This window comes from Scardinius erythrophthalmus (assembly GCF_964197995.2).
Source record: "Scardinius erythrophthalmus genome assembly, chromosome: 13".
NCBI lineage: Eukaryota > Metazoa > Chordata > Actinopteri > Cypriniformes > Leuciscidae > Scardinius > Scardinius erythrophthalmus.
The window spans coordinates 3571857-3584599 of record NC_138233.1 but is presented as its reverse complement, the minus strand read 5'-3'; the positions used below and the strand labels follow the sequence as shown (position 1 = coordinate 3584599).

The 12743-nt window shown below is 38.2% G+C and overlaps 1 protein-coding gene across 2 annotated transcripts in view; it reads right to left on the bottom strand.

Moving 5' to 3' along the window:
* Positions 1-664: 664 nt before the first annotated feature.
* pigg (phosphatidylinositol glycan anchor biosynthesis class G (EMM blood group)) overlaps positions 665-12743 on the bottom strand; it is a 161004-nt gene continuing 148925 nt past the window's right edge. Inside the window, exons 13-14 of one of the 2 annotated variants that reach the window (XM_081382307.1) lie at positions 12020-12282; positions 665-928 (exon numbers count right to left, since the gene is read on the bottom strand). In XM_081382307.1, coding sequence (XP_081238433.1) covers positions 12063-12282 — 220 coding nt within the window. In that variant the 3' untranslated portion in view covers positions 665-928; positions 12020-12062. Of the gene's footprint in view, positions 929-11197; positions 12283-12743 lie in introns of those variants that run through there. The other variant, XM_081382306.1, reaches the window with a different exon arrangement.

Below are 12743 nucleotides of genomic sequence, written 5' to 3'. Positions count from 1 at the left end.
ATAGAGGTTTTATTCTTTCCTTCAGGGCTGTTCGATGGAAAGTCTTTATCAAAGTTTAAATAGGAGCTATTATGCCCTTTTACTTATGTTGTTTTTGCGATCTACTAGAATACGCTGATTATTTCTCTATTGTTGCGGCTCCTCTCTTCCCAGTCTGTCAGTAACGCTCTGTTTACTTCCTGTCTCTATGAAGCCCCTCCTTCTGAAAAGCACACTGTGCTCTGATTGGTCGGCTGGAGCAGTGTGTTGTGATTGGTCGAGCGCTTCGAGTGTGTTTGGGAAATGTCCCGCCCCTTCCCATAACCGCCAGTTTAACACACTACTAACTAACTCAACCAGGCCCCGCCCCTTTATTCTGCGCATGAATTATTATAATGAGGAATATTGTGACGTGTTCGTTCCCGGAAGAAACTCAAGACTACAATGGAGGCGTTTCAGGAGTTCAGAAACACTGACACTGATATAGAGAAGAACTGTGTGACTTTGCAGAGCTTTATCATGATCAAACTGCAACATTACACACCGAAGAAAGATGAAGATGTGAAGAAAGCATGATCGCTCCTCTTTAAATCATTATTCCCTGAAAAGTGTGCCGAGTCATGTCAGATTTGACTTACAATTTGATCTGTTCCTCAGAAGACTTGAAATATGATGGCGGATAAGTAGTACAGAGAGACCACTTTTATAGTGTTTTTCATGAACTATTCGTCCACTACATTCAATTTAAACACTTTTTACATGGTTAACTAGTTAAAAAGTGCTTACAGGAGGGAAGAAAGAAAACAACAAAAGTCACTGCATTATTATTACTGCAACGTATCGAAACTTTTCAATGCCAAACATCATTCTTTCAGTCGTTCAGTCTTCATTGACTCGATCTGTGTGTGACCCTGGATCACGTCACCAGTCACGAGTCGCACGGGTATATCTGTGGCAATAGACAACAATACATTATGGGTCAAAATTATCCATTTTTCTTTTATGTCAAAAATCATTAGGACATTAAGGAAAGATCATGTTCCATTAAGATATTTAGTAAATTTCCTACAGTAAATATATAAAACATGTATTTCTGTGAGTGAATGCAGCACAATCGCCAACATAAATGAACAACTTTAAAGGAGATTTTCTCAATGTTTAGATTTTTTTGCCTCAGATTCCAGATTTACAATAGTCGTATCTCGACCAAATATTGTCCTATCATAACAAACCATACATCAGTGGAACGCTTATTTATTCAGCTTTCAGATGACATATAAACCTCAATTTAACAAAATTGACCCATGTGACTGGTTTTGTGGTCCAGGGTCACAAACTGTCTTTCATCCATTTAATGTAGGATGGAGTGTGTGTAGCTGAAGTTATTTTACTCCTGTACAGAATAGGGTTTGTTTAGGCTCTCATGAAGAAGTCCAGGACGTTTCATAAACTGTAGCTCTAAACAAAAGGCCTGAAGAGTCTCAATCGTCTGACTTAAACAACTCTGACTCTTACATTAGACGCCATCTCTCTCTCTCTCTCTCTCTCTCTCTCTCTCTCTCTCTCTCTCTCTCACATCGATCTCTCATCGACCCGCATCCCGCAGTAATTACAGAGGAAAGCCACGCTCGGGAAAGCAGGTCCTTTATTTGGGAGAAAGGTTCAAAGACGCTCTGCTTTACGCCAGAATGACAACGAAAGGATCACAAAACAGGAGCAGAATAAATATTGATCTCTGACAGAATAGTATAATGATGGTTTTCATTCAAAAACATTCATCCTATTGGAGAAAAACTAAAGATTACAACGTCTTCATGAAAGCAAAAAAGGAAAAAGAGAAAGAATTGACAAATAAAAACAACCAAAAATGTCATTGTTAATATAGTAAAGTGTATATTAAAATAATATATAATTATTGTGAATTAAGTCTACACTAATTTCTGCTTATTTCTTACTTTATTTATTAGAATTTTTAGAAAGTTTGGTTTCAGTAAGTCTCTTCTGCTCAACAAGGCTGCATTTATGTGATTGAAAATACAGTAAAAATTGTGAAATATTATTATAATGTAAATCAGCAGTTTTCTATGTGAATATACAGTAAAGTGTAATTTATTCCTGTGATCAAAGCTGAATGTTCAGCATCATTACTCCAGTCTTCAGTGTCACATGATCCTTCAGAAATCATTCTAATATGAGGATTTGATGCTCGAGAAACATTTATGACTATTATTAATGTTCAAAACAGCTTCATAATTTCTTGGAAACTGTGATGCATTTTATTTTTCATGATTTTTTGATGAATAGAAAGTTCAAAAGAACAGCATTTAATTGAAAAAGAGTCTTTTATAACATTATAAATGTCTTTATTGTCACTACTGATCAACTAAGTGTGTCCTTGCTTAACAAAAAAATATAAATTTCCTTAATTTTAAAGGTATAGCGGAGGATCTTTCCAAATTTTAGATAGGACCCGCCCTCTCCACTTTTTGAAAAGTTTGATTGATTCACCAGAATGATTGACAATTAGGAGGACCAATAGTATAGGTTACCCACCAGGAAGTAAAACATCCTCCGCTATACCTTTAAATTGTACTAACGCAAAAGTTTGAATGGTAATGCGTGAAAACATATTCAAAGGATAAAATTATTAAAATCCCCAACTGTGGATTATTTTCTTTGATTTGATTCATGCTGAACACAATGATAACGCTGCTTTTCAAAATGTGTTTGCTATTATTCCCATAACTTTTACTACAATAATTTTAATCATCATTAATAACTGCTGCATCACCATCGATGTCAGCTGAAAAGGAAAGTTGAAATAATAAAAGTATATTCATGTTCATTTTAAAGCTGTCTACACCCAGTGCCAGTCAAAAACACATCTAAACAATTTACAATAAGGTTCATTAGTTTACATTAGTTACCTTAGTTAACATGAACTAAGAATGAACAATAATTCTACAAAATGTGTTAATCTTACTTTTTATTAATTTCAACATTTGCTAATATGTTATTAAAATCAGAGGTTGTATTTATTAAAGGGGTGGTTGATTATGATTTGACTTTTCTAACTTTAGTTAGTGTGTAATGTTGCTGTTTGATCATAAACAACATCTGCAAAGTTACAACGCTCAAAGTTCAGAGCAAAGGGAGATATTTGCTTTGACAGAAATGGCTTTTTAAGGACTACAACAAACGGCTGGTAGAGACTACACCACATTCCTCCCGGGTTAGTGACATCACCAACCCTAGAATTTACATAAACCCCGCCCCCTGAACACGGTTTATAGATTATCAAGACAGAATATGCTAATCAATGACTAGAAGATAACTACACATCAGCTTCATAAATTCATCAACTAACCATTCAGAAATGTCCTGTTGCTTCTACATGTTGTCACTTCTTCTTGAGTCTCTCCATCTTTGTCTGACTCCGGTTTGAACATAAAAGGCTAAAAGTTTCTGAAATGTTAAGTGCATGTGTGTGTGAGGTAAAAGGACACGAGCTCTTGAAGCTCCGCCCCCTGTGCCGGGAGCAGCAGCTCATTTGCATTTAAAGTAACAGACACAACGGTGTGTTTTTGCTCACCCTCAAAAAGTGACAATTTTAGCATGCTGTATAAAAATATCTGTGGGGTATTTTGAGCTAAAACTTCACACACACACTCTGGGGACATCAGAGACTTATTTTACATCTTGTGAAAAGGGCATTATACCACCCCTTTAACATTAGTTAATGCACTATGAACTAACATTAACAAAGATGAACTAATATAGTAACAAATGCATTGCTCATGGTTAGTTTATACATTAACTAATGTTAACTAATGAACCTTATTGTAACGTGTTACCATATAGAGGTGCAGAACACAGTTAGATGTCTAAACTAATCATGAATGAGCGTCTGATCGCGTCGCTGTGAGTAAAACAGGAGGATTGGTTTGTGTTCAACAGTTTCAAGCCACGGTCCAACACACACAAACAACAACACAAATAAAATCAAATGGATGCAAACAGAGCGAATGGAAAGCGTCCAGAACGGCAGGCGAGTGTGTTTTAGGCCGTGTGTTTACAGACGCACTTCTCACGGATCTGAAATGAAGTCACGGCTGGTCAGAGACGTCCTCAAATGAGGGGAAATCACTATCTCCACCTGCCATACACACTTCTGTGAGCTTCATTCTCCTCGTAAACACAATCCTTTGGCTCCTTGACAGCCCCGTTATTACAGTCGCAACACACACCACACACACACACACACACACACACACGTATCCCATCAATCCTGCTGAGGCTGAGAACGATGAACGCTTTTCCAGGTGCTTAAACCTACAAACACACACACACACACACACACACAGTTCAAAAGACAGACTTTAAATGGAAAAACTTTATCCACACACACATAGAGAAAGAGCGAGAGAGCGAGAGAGAGACAAAGAGAGATGGAGAGAGAGAGTGACAGAGAGAGAAATAGAGAGAGAGAGAGAGAGTGAGAGAGAAATAGAGAGAGAGAGAGAGAGAAATAGAGAGAGAGAGAGATGGAGAGAGAGAGAGAGACAGAGAGAGAGAAATAGAGAGAGAGAGAGAGAGATGGAGAGAGAGAGAGAGACAGAGAGAGAGAGACAGAGAGAGAGAGAGAGAGACAGAGAGAGAGAGAGAGAGAAAGAGAGAGAGAGAGGTTCACTACACATCACGTGATGCTTGAACTCCAGCAAGAGAATATTTCTCTGTGTGAGAGTGAAATAAACATCTGTGAAAGTCAGAAAGAGAAGCACTGTAATCACTGTTTCGTCTGGTTTTCCAGGAAAAACATATTTAAAAGGAAGATATATTTACTTAAGATGATGAAACAAAAACAAAAATAACGACTTTATTCAACTCTTCATTTTCTCCTGTGTGTTTGTCTGAGTGAGTTCACATAGTGTAACAGCGCAGCGCTTCTGTACGTCAGAACGGAGGCTCACTATTGGCCGACGCTGGTCATGTGATGCGTGTGATGCTGACCAATAGTGAGCCTACATTCTGACGTACAACCCAGAAGCGCTGCGCTGTTACACTATGTCAACTCACTCAGAGAAACACAGAAGAACATGTAGAGTTGAATAAAGTCGTTATTTGAGTTTGTTTTTTTCACAAAAAGTATTCTCGTCGCTTGATAAACTTAAGGTTGAGCCACTGTAGTCACTTGGACTATTTTAACGATGTCTTTTCTGGGATGGCAGATCTCGATTGCCTAGAAGCCTATGGAGGAGTGAGACAGCGCTCAGATTTCATCAGAAATATCTTCATTTGTGTTCTGAAGATGAACGAAAGTCTGACAGGGTTGAACAACATGAGGGAGAGTAATTACTGACAGAATCTTCATTTTTGGGTGAACTAACCCTTTAAAGATGATAATAATAACAGAAAACCCCTGACGTCAGCTGTCTGTATCAGCTCAAGAGAGGAATGGAGAGAAGAAGAAAATAAAGGAATGAACACATGAGGTCTGAGTTCTGCTCAATGACTGATAAGAGCTCAGAGAGGAGGACATCAGCAGGGAACAGATGGACACTAAAACCCCATTAAAAACACACCAACCCTCCTCACCGACACAGAGAGATGATGATGATGGACAGGTAACAGAGACTCGCTTTAAATCGAGAGGCTTTCATACTGTCACCAGACGCTGGTCGTCCTTGACCGTTCTTTCACCCGCCGACCCACGACTGCTTCAAAGCAAGAACTGAGAGAGTTAGTGAAAGCTGGTTATCACCATTAGACAGTAATGTGTGTGTGACGTCACCCGTAGTGTTTCTGAAGAGCGTTTTTGAAGCCCAAAGTGGGCGGAGGCAGCCGTCTCCATCTTGGCAGCGTCACTCCCGAATAAACGTAAATGTGCTGCGAGGCGGATTAGCTGAGGTGACGTGACGCTAACAGACAAACGGCTAGTAGTGACATCAGCGGCAATCCACCTGTCACTCAAGTGGCCACGCCCTTAATTATGCACAACTTTAAGGCTTAATATAATTTAAACGGATGAGTTGTAAAAATATTCACCCCCCTCACAGTCGTCATGAAGGGCAAAATTAGCTTTATAGACCAAAGCCACTTTTTGTACCAGACTGTAAACATGTTTTTTTCTGCTGTAAAGTTGGGCATTTTAACATGGGGGTTTATGGGATTGACTCTCTTTTGCAGCCGGCCTCTAGTGGCCAGTGGATGAACTGCAGTTTAAGTCTCTTCAGTGTTGAATCAAGAGAGAGACCGGAAGGTTGCCGTTTGGTTATCACACACCATTGTCAATAGCTAGAAGTGATTTTAAAGTGGTCTTGATGTTGTTTCAGGCTCTACTAGAACAGGTTTTCCTGCTTGAATGTTGATTATTTTCCTCATATTCTCCAATGTTGCGGCTCCTCTCTTCCCAGTCTGTCAGTAACGCTCTGTTTACTTCCTGTCTCTATGAAGGTCCTCCTTCTGAACAGCACACTGTGCTCTGATTGGTCGGCTGGATCAGTGTGTTGTGATTGGTCGAGCGCTTTGAGTGTGTTTGGGAAATGTACCGCCCCTTCCCATAACCGCCAGTTTAACACACTACTAACTAACTCAACCAGGCCACGCCCCTTTATTCTGCGCATGAATTATTATAATGAGGAATATTGTGACGTGTTCGTTCCCGGGAGAAACTCAAGACTACAATGGAGGCGTTTCAGGAGTTCAGAAACACTGACACTGATATAGAGAAGAACTGTGTGACTTTGCAGAGCTTTTTCATGTTTAAACTGCAACATTACACACTGAAGAAAGATGAAGATGGAGAAAAAGGAGAAAATGTAACAAAATACTTTAAAAATAAGAAAAAACATAACCCATCACCTAAAATTAGACATGAACTCCCAAACATCTAATAACCACAGAAAATCTCACAGAATTAATTAATCAATACTTTAACACGGCTTTCTTGATACTCGATTCTGATTGGTCAATCCGTATTATGCAACAAACTGTGTTTTATATAATGACACTAATCACTCCATGCCCTGTTTTTTCTCATAATTTGAAATCAAATTAACATTTAATACAGATTTATTTATTTATTTGGTAAGCAGCCGTGCAATAAGCAGAATAATACAGTCATTGTGGAAAAATAAACACCCTCAGGATGATGCAAGAATTGTCGGGATTTCATTTGTGATAATGACCGGCTGCATGTAAATTATCCCTCATAGAACATGATCACAGTGTAAAGCTTCTATATGAACCTTAAAGTGTTTTTTTTCTGTCAGGCGCTTCATATATAGAATTATATAGAACCTTTTAGGGGTTCCAACATAATTCATTGGTAACACTTTACAATAAGGTTCATTAGTTAACTACATTAGTTAACATGAACTAATAATGAATTGCACGTATACGCATTAATTAACCTTTGTTAATGTTAATTTCAACATTTACAAATACTTTATTAAAATCTTGTTAACATTAGTTAATGCACTGTGAACTAACATGAAAATTGAACAGCTTTATTTTTTATTAACTAACATTAACAAATACAGTAACAAATGCATTGCTCATGGTTAGTTCAAGTTAGTTAATACGTTAACTAATTGGTGTTACCAATTAATTTCTATTTTGATTAAATTTATGAATTAAGCATACTTTATCACTCGTAAAAAATGTAAATATCCTGTTAAACATGAAAGTATTGTGCAATCATCAAGACATTTCTCCTTATATAGAACCTTTCGGACATAAAGCGTTCTTTAGAATTGAGTCAGGAACCCTAGAATTCTATATAGAACCCCAGTTAACCCTTATATATGTGACCTTGGATCACGTCACCAGTCTCGAGTCGCATGGGTATATCTGTGGCAGAAAAGCAGAGCGCATGTGGCGGAAGACTAAACTTGTAGTCCATTATAACATCTACAAAGACAGCCTTCATGCTTTTAATAGGGAACTAGGCAAAGCTAGACAGACTTTCTTCTCAAATATTATAAACAGTAATTTAAACAACACACGCACTCTTTTTGCTACTTTAGAGAGACTGACAAACCCCCCAAGCCAGATTCCCAGTGAAATGCTCTCAGAGAACAAGTGCAGTGAGTTTGCTTCTTTCTTCTCTGAGAAAATCAGTAATATCAGAAAGGTGATCAGCACATCCTTGAGTTGCCCTGGGGTCAGACAGATCAAACCACCTGAGAAAGTAGTTACTATGTCTGATTTCAAAGAAATTGATGGCAAAATTTTGGAAGAACCGTACAGCACCTTAAAACATCAGCCTGTGCTCTTGACACACTTCCCACATCATTTTTCAAAAGTGTGATAAACAGTTTAGAAGCAGATCTTCTAGAAGTGGTAAATGCCTCACTTCTCTCTGGGAGTTTTCCAAACTCCCTGAAAACTGCAGTTGTCAAGCCCCTCCTGAAAAAGAGCAATCTGGATAAGACCATATTAAGCAACTATAGGCCGATCTCAAATCTTCCTTTCATAGGCAAGATCATTGAAAAAGTTGTCTTCAATCAGCTGAACAAATTCTTAAGCTCGAATGGATACTTTGACAATTTTCAGTCTGGTTTCCGACCGCACCACAGCACAGAGACAGCGCTCATAAAGATAATAAACGATATTCGCTTAAATACTGATTCAGGAAAATTATCGGTGCTGGTGTTACTCGACCTCAGTGCTGCATTTGACACTGTCGATCACAACATACTTCTGGACAGGCTGGAAAACTGGGTGGGGCTTTCTGGGATAGTCCTAAAATGGTTCAGGTCATACTTAGATGGGAGAGGTTATTATGTGAGTATAGGAGACCATAAGTCTGAGTGGACATCCATGACATGCGGAGTCCCTCAGGCTCAATTCTTGCGCCACTCCTGTTCAACCTGTATATGCTCCCAATGAGCCAAATAATGAGAAAGAACCAAATCTCTTACCACAGCTATGCAGACGACACACAGCTTTACTCAGCCCTATCGCCTAACGACTACAGCCCCATTGACTCCCTGTGCCAATGCATTGATGAAGTCAACAGTTGGATGTGTCAAAACTTTCTTCAGTTAAACAAAGACAAAACTGAAGTCATTGCGTTTGGAAACAAAGATGAAGTTCTCAAGGTGAACGCATACCTTCACTTTAGGGGTCAAACAACTAAACATCAAGTCAGGAATCTTGGTGTGACACTAGAGTCAGACCTTAGTTTCAGTAGTCATGTCAAAGCAATAACTAAATCAGCATACTATCATCTGAAAAATATTGCAAGAATTAGATGCTTTGTTTCCAGACAAGACTTAGAGAAACTTGTGCATGCTTTCATCACCAGCAGGGTGGATTATTGTAATGGACTCCTCACTGGCCTTCCCAAAAAGACCATAAGACAATTGCAGCTCATACAGAACGCTGCCGCCAGGATTCTGAGCAGAACCAGAAAATATGAACATATCACACCAGTCCTCAGGTCTTTACACTGGCTCCCAGTTAGATTTAGGATTGTTTTTAAAGTATTATTACTAGTATATAAATCATTCAATGGCCTAGGACCTCAATACATTGCAGATATGCTCACTGAATATAAACCCAACAGATCACTAGGATCATATCAGCTAGAAATACCAAGGGTTCACTCTTAACATGGTGAATCTGCTTTTAGCTATTATGCCAGTCGCAGCTGGAACCAGCTTCCAGAGGAGATCAGATGTGCTCTTACAATAGTCACATTCAAATCCAGACTCAAAACACTTCTGTTTAGCTGTGCATTTACTGAATGAACACTGTGCCAATGCTCGTCCGACTATCTGTACTGTATTTTATTTTTAATTTTTCTAAACTGTTTTAATTATTCTTATTTCTTTTTATTATTTTAATTTCTTCTATGTAAAGCACTTTGAATTGCCATTGTGTATGAAATGTGCTATATAAATAAACTTGCCTTGCCTTGCCTTGCAATAGCCAACAATACATTGTACGGGTCAAAATTATCGATTTTTCTTTTATGCCAAAAATCATTAGGATATTAAGTAAAGATCATGTTCCATTAAGATATTTAGTAAATTTCCTAGCGTAAATATATAAAACATGTATTTCTGTGAGTGAATGCAGCACAATCGCCAACATAAATGAACAACTTTAAAGGAGATTTTCTCAATGTTTCCATTTTTTTGCCTCAGATTCCAGATTTACAATAGTCGTATCTCGACCAAATATTGTCCTATCATAACAAACCATACATCAATGGAAAGATTATTTATTCAGCTTTCAGATGATATATAAACCTCAATTTCCAAAAAATTGCCCCATGTGACTGGTTTTGTGGTCCAGGGTGACATATGGTGAGAACTGAATCTCAGAGGTCTGAATGGACACAAAGACTGAAGCAGATTTATTTTATTAGACTTTTTTCAACAGAAGCGGGCACTTATTGAAACATTCACTTGAAGGAAGATAATGTACTGGTATGTGGTGTATTTACTGAAGCGCTGTCAGGGACTTCAGGTTTTTTTTTTCTCACCTTTTATGTTTATTTACTTACTTTTCATTATTAATGGGATCCAATGGGAGAGACTCGACGCTCTCCTCTCTCTATCTAAAAGGCATTAGGTCACAAAATCCACTTCTCCAGCCAATAAAAAGGTCAAAGCCAAGTGTGAATAGAGGAGGAAAGCAGACATCTCAGATGCCTTCACTGTATTTTGAATTTACTAATTCTAATGAATGAAGTCTACAAATTTTGAGGAAGAATGGACAATACCTGGTAAAGTAATTATATCCTTCCTCAGCATCCTGATGATTAACAACATTATGATGTCAATGTAACACAAATAATGCTAATAAATAAATAAAAGGTTATAACCCCTTCATCTAAATGGTATCTTCACTCCAAAATATCTCAAAGAGATTCAAAATATATGATGTTTTGAAATATTTGATAAATATTCTTTGATTTGAACACAAACTTGCACTGATTGTCATGGCAGAGGTAAAGATGATGTAACAGATGTCCTAATAGCCTGTACACTATATCATACAAAAGTTTGGGGTTAGTAAGATTTTTTGAAAAAATAAATTTGTACTTTTTTTCCCAGCAAAAATGCATTACGTTGATCCAATTCGACCCTAAACATTGATAATAATCAGAAATAGGTTAAAATGAATTTGGTTGCAGAATTATTATTATTATTATTTTTAAATTCTGAACTCAAAAACTGTTTGATACAACAAAATCACAGCCAATCAGAGAATATTCGTTTAATATACAGCTATGCTGAGCAAAACTGTCAACCAATGAGATTTACTCAGCACATTGTGATGAAGATAGAAACCAAGCGACAGACAAAACATCTTCTCTCGCTGTTAGTGTCACTGATAAATTGATTAAAGTAACTGGATCAGACCCTCTTATTGGAGGAAAACTTTTCAAAAGTCTAACAGGGAGACAAAACACATGAAAAAGCACTTAGAAATGAAGTACTCTCAATCAAAAAAAAAGGGCTTGTTTTATTATTAACCAGATCTAAGCGCTGAGATAAAGAAAAAACACTTGGCAAGATAAATCAGTTTACAATTCACATTCCCAACAGGCGGATTAAACTGACACGTCACGCGCAGCTGTGTTTAGATGTGATTTAAAAGACTTTTAAGATCCCTTAAAGCTTTCAAGCGCGTGAGGAGTTTACATCTCCTGTGATCTCAGCGAGGAGAGTTATTAATGATGTAACTTATCTCAATTATTCCAGAGGGGAACTAGCGGTCAGGGACAGAAACGGGAAAATACTAAAAAGAATGACACTCTTCTTTAGCTTTAGGAAAGATTATCATATGTACACCCACAAGTCTCGCCGTACGTCATCTTCATGATATCGCTGATGACCTCCCAAAAAATAAAATATACAAAATAATTTAATCACGAACACAGAAATAAGTCAGTAGAGCGAGCCAAATCTCCATGTAATCTCTGAACCATTTCACAGCAGTGGAACTACATTTAAATCACTTTTTCCGTCCACACGAACTTCTTTTGGTGGCTAAAACTCCAACTCCACCATTTGTTCTGTACCTGAGTTTGGCTTTGGTTCTGGCTTTTGGTTCTGGCTTTGTATTCAAGGTCTAGCCGAGCGTTCCTGATCCATAAAGGTGAAGAACAGACACACGGCGGTGGTGATGAGGGTGTGCATGGCCTCGTACAAGAGTTTGGGAGAAAACACGCTCCAGATGAAGAGGTGGTATCGGAGACTGGTGACCAGAACCACGTAGAACACGACTGGGATGGAGCGCAGGAGCGCGAAGCAATAGCTGCCATGACCGAGACCCATTACAGCCCTGAAAGACAGCAGAAGAAAGACATTCAGTCTATGATGTGTGTCATTATATAATACTGTAGTCATAAAACCGTTAGGTCTCATCGACTGTGGCTCATTCCTCATTTAAAGCTAATGGAAAAGCTATTACTTCCTCTACTAAGCTTTGATTATGTATTACGACAAACGTCTATGATACATTCATTAAGACAAATGTCACCCGTCATGGTCTGATGCCACAGCTACCAGCAAGGCTAGTCGCAAAGACATTGAGGCCTAGACTGAATCAGGCTGACCTAGACCGCATTAGACTGACACGCACTTGACTAGACCAGATAATTAGGACTGGAATGGACTAGACTGAACAGGGTTTGAGTGGATTTCACTGGACTTGACAAGACTAAATTAGACTGAACTGATTGAGTGGATTATAGACTAGACTACTTGAATGGATACTTCAATACTTGAACCTGAATTGGATTG